The sequence below is a fragment of the Ascaphus truei genome, chromosome 11 (assembly GCF_040206685.1).
Source record: "Ascaphus truei isolate aAscTru1 chromosome 11, aAscTru1.hap1, whole genome shotgun sequence".
Taxonomy (NCBI): Eukaryota; Metazoa; Chordata; class Amphibia; order Anura; family Ascaphidae; genus Ascaphus; species Ascaphus truei.
The window spans coordinates 35204348-35213436 of NC_134493.1; the positions used below are offsets into that span (position 1 = coordinate 35204348).

At 41.9% G+C, this 9089-nt stretch overlaps 1 protein-coding gene across 1 annotated transcript; it reads right to left on the bottom strand.

Annotated features, from left to right (window-relative positions):
* Window positions 1-1294: 1294 nt before the first annotated feature.
* LOC142463185 (galanin receptor type 1-like) lies at window positions 1295-6590 on the bottom strand. Its single transcript, XM_075565611.1, has 2 exons — window positions 6118-6590; window positions 1295-3673 (listed from the first exon to the last, which is right to left on the bottom strand). The coding sequence occupies exon 2, from the start codon at window positions 3529-3531 to the stop codon at window positions 2233-2235; it is 1299 nt and encodes a 432-aa protein (XP_075421726.1). The 5' UTR covers window positions 3532-3673; window positions 6118-6590; the 3' UTR covers window positions 1295-2232.
* Between the last annotated feature and the right edge of the window lie 2499 nt (window positions 6591-9089).

Here is a 9089-nt window from a genome sequence, read left to right on the forward strand (position 1 = left end):
CTGGTGATGTTATTTTTGCACCAGCGCTGCACCAGATTTTCAGTAGAAAGACTTTGCTAAGCACCCCTCAAAATATAACACACTGTCTAAGGCTTAATGCTGCTGGATATACATTTTCAGGCAATCCTTTCATATTAACGGCTGCTTTAATAGACAGAAAGCTATTGATAATTATCAGAAATGTATATACTTGCCCTGCACTCCCTGTTATGGTTTCTTTAGATGCAAAAAAATGGCAAAGGCATTTCTCACTGGGCATAGTATCTGTGTGAGAGGATAGCTCACCAACCATCATCATACCTGAGGAAGGGATAACCCCCCAAAACCTTGTGCTCTGTCGATCTTTTGTATATACAAAAAATGGTCTAAAATACCCCGTCTTCACTTAACTGAGTGCGTATATCTATTCCTGAATGAAAAGCTATTGATAAAGATGCCAAAAAGTGAATCTAGATGCACAGTTCCAAAACAAAATAACCATTTTGCTTGTGTCCGTGTAAGAAAATGTATTAAACAAGTGTTTTGTTTAACTAATGCAGATCGTTAGTAAGAGGACTTTACTCCCAAGTCTGACAAACTGGAGCAGATAATTTTCATGCAGAACATTGAGAAAAGCAGCAAAGATGCATCACATTATAGTTTGTGTATCTGGTAAATTCTCCCAAACTGCTCCTACTCCCGCTTCCCCCTCAAGCCCAGAATGCACACAGGGAACAGAAGAAAAAGCTAACCTGATAAATTGATCAGTAAAAGATGTTTTAAACAACTAACTAAACCTCACTTTTATGTGAAAAAGGTCCATTGCGTCCTTGAGGGCTGGAACTAGGGGTGTTCGGTGGGGGCTGGGACTAGGGGTGCAGTGGGGACTGGGAGTACGGGTGTAGTGGGGGCTGGGACTAGGTGTGTGGTGGGGGCTGGGACTAGGGGTGCAGTGGGGACTGGGAGTACGGGTGTAGTGGGGGCTGGACTATTTGTGTGGTGGGGGCTGGGACTAGGGGTGCAGTGGGGACTGGGAGTACGGGTGTAGTGGGGGCTGGACTAGGTGTGTGGTGGGGGCTGGGACTAGGGGTGCAGTGGGGACTGGGAGTACGGGTGTAGTGGGGGCTGGACTAGGTGTGTGGTGGGGGCTGGGACTAGGGGTGCAGTGGGGACTGGGAGTGCGGGTGTAGTGGGGGCTGGACTAGGTGTGTGGTGGGGGCTGGGACTAGGGGTGCAGTGGGGACTGGGAGTACGGGTGTAGTGGGGGCTGGGACTAGGCATGCGGAGGGGGCTGAGACTCAGGATGTGGTGGGGGCTGGGACTTGGGGTGCTTTGGGGGCTGGGACTAGTGGTGCAGTGGGGTCTGGGACTCGGGGTGCAGTGGGGGCTGGGACTCGGGGTGCAGTGGGGGCTGGAACTAGGGGTGTGGTGGGTGCTGAGACTGGGTGCTGTGGGTGCTGTGGGGCTGGGACAAGTGGTGCAGTGGGGTCTGGGACTCGGGGTGCAATGGGGGCTGGGACTAGGGGTGCGGGGGAGGGGGTTATATATTTATACATTAGGGCAGTGGTTCTTAACTCCAGTCCTCAAAACCCCCCAACAGGTCAGGTTTTAAGTGTATCCCTGCTTGAGCACAGGTGGCTCAAATACTGAGCCACTGATTGAGCCACCTGTGCTGAAGATGGCATATCCTGAAAACCTGACCGGTTGGGGGGGGGGAGGAAGGCTTGATGACTGGAGTTGAGAGCCCCTGCATTAGGGTAATGTGTCTCGCAGTATGCTACTGATTTTGTATGTACAGAGCCCTCACCCAAACAATAGTTCCTGCCCTCCTGATTGTATTCCGTTATAGCTCCACTGAATCAGAATAAAGTATGTGTGGTCTTGCCAACATATTAGCAGTGTTCCTTTGGTAAACAGTTTCCTCCATTTTTTTTATTAAGTAAACATTTATGGCTTAAGGATACACAGACTTTTTATACAATGTTACTGCAAAAGTGTTTAAAATTGTTAACAATTAAACAATGGATTTCTTTCCACGTGCAAGGGTCGAAAAGTCCCTAATTTTAACTGAAATATTGTACCATATACTGTAGCATCGATAAAACTTACAATACAATCTTTGTTCAATCCATAACTCGTACATTCATTTATTTGATCTATTCTACAGTGTATCAATACAAAGTGAATGGCTGCTGAATATACCCAGATTGGCAACATTAAAGACAACATTTTTCTATAGGATGACTTTTTTCTTTATGACATAGGATGGCCGGTTTGTACAGGTGCTTCACATATACCAATTACAGGATAGCAGTTTTCACACTTCTCTCCCATGACCAAGGGACAATTGTGTTTGGTTCCTTTGGTTGACTGCATGGAGTTCTTGTATGAAAGCAGTTTGGGTATCGTAGGTGGAGATCCATCCGAAAATGAGAAACTAAACAGAGAAATCATCCTACTGTGATACCTGCTCTTGATTTGTTTGGCTGACCTGTAAAGGTCCCCTACAAAGCAATAACATATTGGGTTGAGGCTGGAGTTTGTGAGGCAAAGCCATTGAGCAAATGGTCTCAACTGAAGAATCCAAGGTGATGGACTAACATCTTGGGATGACTGTGGGATGTTAAAATCTATCCAGATATCCAAAATGTACACCGGCAGCCAGGATAAAGCAAAAAGAGACAGCAAGGCCACCACCATTTTTGCAATCTTCTTTCTGATTTTCAGTCTGGATGCTGGAAAAGATTGGTTTCTAGAGTCACACTCTTTAAAATTACTGGCGGAGCTCCAGAGTTTACGTATGGTCAAGAAGCAAATGATCATGTTGAAGAGGACGGGCAGGCAGTACAGAGCACAGAATAGGAGGAAGTTATAGGCTTGCTTGAACATGACATGGGGCCATATCTCTCTACAAATGGGGAATACCAACGGCAAGCCCGGGACTATCTCTATCTCATCTCTTTTGTTCATGAATATGAGAGGCATGCAGATGCTTGAGGACACTACCCACACCACAATGATGGTGCAAAATATTTTCTTCTGGGTGAAAAAAGACCTGGCATTTAGTGGATTGTGTACATTGTAATACCTATTCACACTGATGACTGTAAGGCTCAGCACACTGGCAGATACAGACACAGCTTGGATAAAAGGCACTGCTCTGCACAGAAAATCCCCATAAACCCAGGCTTTGTAAATCAAGTTGCCCACTGTTATAGGCATACAGACACAAACCACCATGAGGTCACATATGGCCAGGTTGATAAGCAGGCTCCTGGTGGCACTTAAACTTGATGTCCTGCCAGTTCGTTTTCTAGTAAGTACTTTAATGGACATGATATTGCCAATAATACCCACAATGAAAGACACAATATACATGGCTGTGAGACTTATAGTGATCGGTTCTTTGACAAACAAAAATAGCATTTTTTGCAGCTCCTCCACATTCAGCTCCTGGCTGTAATTTCCAAATATTTGCATGGACAGATTGTCCTTTGTGACGACTTTCAAAAGAGAATAGTTATAGTCTGGAATGCGGACAGAGGAATTCATTGCTTCCCTAAGGTAGGTGGGCACAAAGATGATAATTTTAGCTGGGAATTTAATTGGGAGACCTTGGCATTGCCCAGTGCAATTTCATTCAGTTGAGAGGCTCTAATCTGCTTTCGCATGATGTATGTGATAATGTCCAGTTCTGGAAAAGAAACAGCAATAATTATAGATTAGATAACTAGATTTGCCCTTTACATTACTGAAGGAAGCAATAGGAAACACTAGGATACATCTCAATCTCCCAGCAAATTATGTGACTGCAATATTGTATTTGTCTAAATATTGACATAGGATATTGTATACAGATTGTTATCTATTTACATCCCTTTCAGCAATCTAGCTATTGAGTAGGACATTATTCATATTAGGCTCATATTAGTGCTAAAATGTAATAGGATTACATAGCAGAAAATTACTTTCTTCTTATGCAAAACACTTAAGTAACCTGTTAGCATTGATAGTTACCGTACATAACCAATGTAATAACATGGTTATAATTATACACATTTACATTGACATATGCTATATTTCACAGAAAGACCATACTATATAAGAAGTTATAATTATTAGGGCATCTGTCCCTTATGTATTTCCTGAATTTCTATTCACTGCTGCACATGTTGGCGCGCCTGTATACTGTACATCTTACACTGACCATGAGGCCTCATTGTTATTAAACATATGGGAAGCAAAGGAAATCTTCTGATTGAACAATGTAAGAAAGAAATGGAATATGTAATTACAAGGTTTCATGAGATCTCTCCCCAGTGTCACACAGACAATGATAACAAACATAAAATAGTTTACTTATGACTCACTACAGATGGGCGAACCAGTCCAAATTCGTTCTGCGGTGTAAAATACCCCGATGGATTGTTACAGTTTCAATCCGCGCGGATTAATCCCGAACCCCCTTTGAATACAACCCGCTGGTGGATTTTAACAATCCATCTGCAGATTCCACAATCCGCGGATGGATTTAAGAATACAATTCATGGACGGATTGTCGGTGTTAAAAAAAAACAATCCGGAAAAGGCGAATCGCCATTTTTGAGACTGATCCGCGGACCAATTGAACCAGCAGATCCAAATACGCCCCAAACATTCGGCCACCTCCATCACTGACCACATCTGGTTTAACCCTTTCCCTGCTTCAGAGCCAACATCCCATTACCATATTTAATGTATAGTGAAGAGCATACCAGGGGAAATATTACACAGATCTTCCATTTCTTGCAGCTGATAAAAAAAAAAAATTGCAAATCATTTGGTATTCATTGTTTATGCGTTTTATTAACATTAACCCTTTTAGTACAGAACACCTGCAAAGCAAGTTACCCTACAATTAATCTGGAAAAATAATAATAATGAGTCTCTAATGACACTGACAAATAAAGTCTTCTTGTTTCTTATTTTCCCAGATGCCTCTCGGCATGCCTGTGCACTGTTACTGATACATCTTCTAGTGTATGTGATGTATCTAAAAGTTATTCATGGATGCGTCATTCCACTAACGCAAGAAGCTTTAAACAAATCACCAAACATCAATATATGAAAATGCTCCTCTTTTTCATGAGTCCTGATCAGATGATGCTAACAAATCACATTTCTCTGTCCTTTTGCAAACAGACGACTAATTGAACAAGTAGACATACATATGACATATTTACTTTTGTTTGCAGGTTTGTACAAGTCCAAAGGAAAAGACAACACATGGTCATACCTTTTACCTACATGTATCCTAAAATCTAGACCAGGGTAGCCAACTCCAATCCTCAAGAGCTACCAATAGGTCAGGTTTCCAGGATATCCCTGCTTCAGCACAGATGGCTCAATCTTTGACTGATCCACCTGTGCTAAAGCAGGGATATCAATCAGTGGCTCAGTCTTTGACTGGATATCCCTGCTTTAGCACAGGTGGTTCAATCAGTGGCTCAGTCTTTGACTGAGCCACTGATTGAGTCACCTGTGCTGAAGCAGGGATATCCTGAAAAACTGACCTGTTGGTAGATCTTGAAGACTGGAGTTGGCTACCCCTGGTCCAGAAAGTCATAGTGAAATATGTATGCAAACCTAAGGGCTGTTAAACAAGAATAACACCTCTGCATAAAACTGCAAAGGATTTATCATAACACAAAAACCTATTGTTTTCACAGGGATTTTTTTCTTTGATACATCAAGAGCTGTTTTTTGCAGGGGTTTTGGAAAATGGAACTTTTACTGCAGCAAATTGCCCCATACACTCACCAGTTTTACCAAACAGGAGGCTACTTGTTATCAAAGGGGTCTATTTATCAACATCTTTCAGTTACAGTGGGATATTCTCCTTAGTAAAGCTTTTTTTGTGCACAACAGAGTCCCCATTTTACAGCGGAGACCCATTACACAATAACCCTCAATGCTGTGGCAGGACAGTACATATAAAACAGGGGTTTCCGGGACTCCATTGGGATTTCAGCCCGGAGGTGCTGAAGGGACAGCTCTTATAACAACATCACCAACATCAATTATTCTTCAAAGAAAGAAACATCATTTCACCTCCCACAAGAAGAAGATCTATTCATAGAGAAGAACAGATGAACTTACCAGCCCAATCTAAATCCACCAAGGATTGTGCTTCCACCCCCCTGCTCTCTGCGGGGTCTGTGGTCACTTTCTTCTCTGGTGCAAAGATGAGCCGCTGAGAATAGAGGTGCATTGGAACACCCAATCTGTACTGGCCAGAAATAAGGACATCTTCAGTTTTTATATCTGGTTTTTTTTACATTGCAGCTTCAATAATGTATGTGTCCATGCTGTTTGTTGCTATGAAATATCTGATTGCTTGTAGTTGCACGGGTTAATACTTTCTCTTGCTGGCTGCTCTGCCTGTGGATACATGAGTGTTGTAGTCTTAATCTCTCATCTCATTCTGTTGTGTTTAAATTCAGAGGGTCCTCCAAAGGTGTTGAGTCCTGGGTTGGGTATTTATTTGAACCCTTTCTAGTCTATGTCAGGAGGTGGGAGCTGATTTCACGGTTGAAACCAAGGGGCAGCCTCAGTGATGCAGTAGTGAAAACATCGAGTTGCTGCTGTAATGGATCATTTTGCCTCAGCATTCTCAGGTCCTGGAACTCCTCCCAGAACTTAAGTTAATAGATGTGAAAACACCCTGGTTCAGGCAATGGTATTTGTTTTATGGCAAATCTGGTGCTCTGTTTTGCACCAGTTTGACAGCTGCCAATAGACCCAGGTAACTTCATGGTCATTGGATTGATAACACATTTCTCATGTAGGTTAATAACAATGTTAATCCTTTAATGGGGCCCCATGGCCTGGAAGGGGCCAACTACTGGTAGTCATGTAGATGCTGCTACTTTAATATATCACAGACAATTAAGGGTAGAAGACAAGGTGCAGCACACTTACAGTCCTGTTTTACAGCCAGGAGAGGCTCAGCACTGCCAGAGGCTGCCATGCAATTTGGGTCTCACTTATAGTATGTCCATAACAGATACAGATCACTGTCTCAGCTCAACCATCCAATGGCAATGGATCATTTGCAAGCCTGGATATATATAGGTGCTGAACGTGACAATGGGACATTTGGATCTAATAATAATCACTTCACTTTTAATTTGTATAGTGTTTTCTCCCAATGGGACTCACAGTGCTTCACAAAGACAGTATATAGCACAGGGTACGCAGCACATAGGATTGTTACAGACACCGTCCCTGCTCCTTAGAGCTTACAATCTGTTTTTGGTGCCTGAGGCACAGGGGGATAAAGTGACTTGCCCAAAGTATCAAGGAGCCAACACCGGGAATTGAACCAGGCTCATTGAACCAGATTCACTCCTGCAGCTCTGTTTATTATTAATCCCACTGCAAAACTGGCACAGACCTCGCGCAAAAAACAACACCAAATTGAACAATGAAAAAAAGAGTCCAATTGTTTTCCTATTATAAAGGTGTAGTTCTGCTAAGCAGGAAAATGCGAAATAATCATTTCAAACAAATCACGAATTTCCTTAGGAAACTTGACTTTTTTGTTTGCTAGGAAACATTATTCATTTTTCTTTTCACAGAGTCCTGTATATTTCTTAGTTTCGTTTGTTTTAAGCATGACAAATTAATTTACAGAACGCAGCAAAGCAACAAAGAAAAAAGTTGTGGTTTAACCACTCGCTGCAGGTTCAGCAGCTTACCAATAGTCTCATTGACAAAGAGATTAGGTCAAGATCATTCAAATGGGGATCTTGTTGCACTCGAATAAAACTCAGCAAAGTCACTTAGACATTTGGGGTTTGCTTCTATTCAACATTTCAAGGATTAACCCTTCATTGGGTTCCAAAATAGGTCCCAGAACAGGGCTTTGCAGAGGGAAATAATGCTGAGAAATAACGCTATATTATTTCAATGATGCCTAACTGTGGCGTTACACCAGGAGTGGGCGACTCCAGTCCTCAAGGGCCACCAACCGGTTGGGTTTTAAGGATATCCCTGCTTCAGCACAGGTGACTCAGTCTTCGACCAAGATACCAGGATACCTTGTATCCTGTCTTTCACTGAGCCACTGATTGAACCACCTGTGCTGAAGCAGGATTATCCTTAAAACCCGACTGGTTGGTGGCCCTTGAGGACTTGGAGTTGTCCACCCCTGGTGTAATGGACATAATGTCCAATATAATTTGTATGTCTTTTCACTGCTTGTGCAAGACATTCAGCTCATTGTATTCTATTCACTAAACAAAAGGTCACAAACACTGGATCATGTTACATTTCAATGAAACTGTGCACGTCTTCATATACCTGCTATGTATATGTCACGCATTCCAGATGAAGATGGAAAGAAAAGCAATTTCTGTCACAGCATACGTCTGCAGCAATTCAGAATGAGGACAGCTGATATTTAACTGCTTGAAATGAGACACGCTCATAAAATAATATCATTAATAGATAATATTAATACATAAAAAAATTATTTCCATGGCTGTAGAGATTTACCGTGCGTCAGATGTTGCAACAATCCTATTAGCAATGTTTTACTGGCTTCTATTTTAGATTTTAATGGAGTTATCAATCAAAGTGTCCAGCTGCAAAAGTGATGCAAAACTCTATACAAAGCAAAATGACACACTGTGCTGTATCAGAGAAGAAAATGTGATTCCTTTTTTTCTTTCATAAGTCTTGTGCTTTAATTTTGCAACAATTTTGAACTCAGGAGATGCTTTGTTTATAACCGTTCCTATGCTAAATGCAGAATGGTCCTTGGTTAAACGTTACTGAAGCCGGTTAGAGCCCGCTTTGCATCTCCACAGTGACAATTAAATGCTGGATTCTGATTGCTATTTGGACCTCTAATAAACAGGGACCCCGTGGATCACCAACTGTTTTTTTTATTATTATATACACAAGCAGGGGACGTTGTGTGTGAGACACTGGTTTTGTTCCAATATACAGACAAATTAATATTATTTATAAAAGTCTCTCGGTTGGAGAAACAAAAACCTAATTTAATTTGCTTTCAGTGCTTTTTTTAAAATTAAAATAAATTTGGTGCTGATTTTAAGATTGTA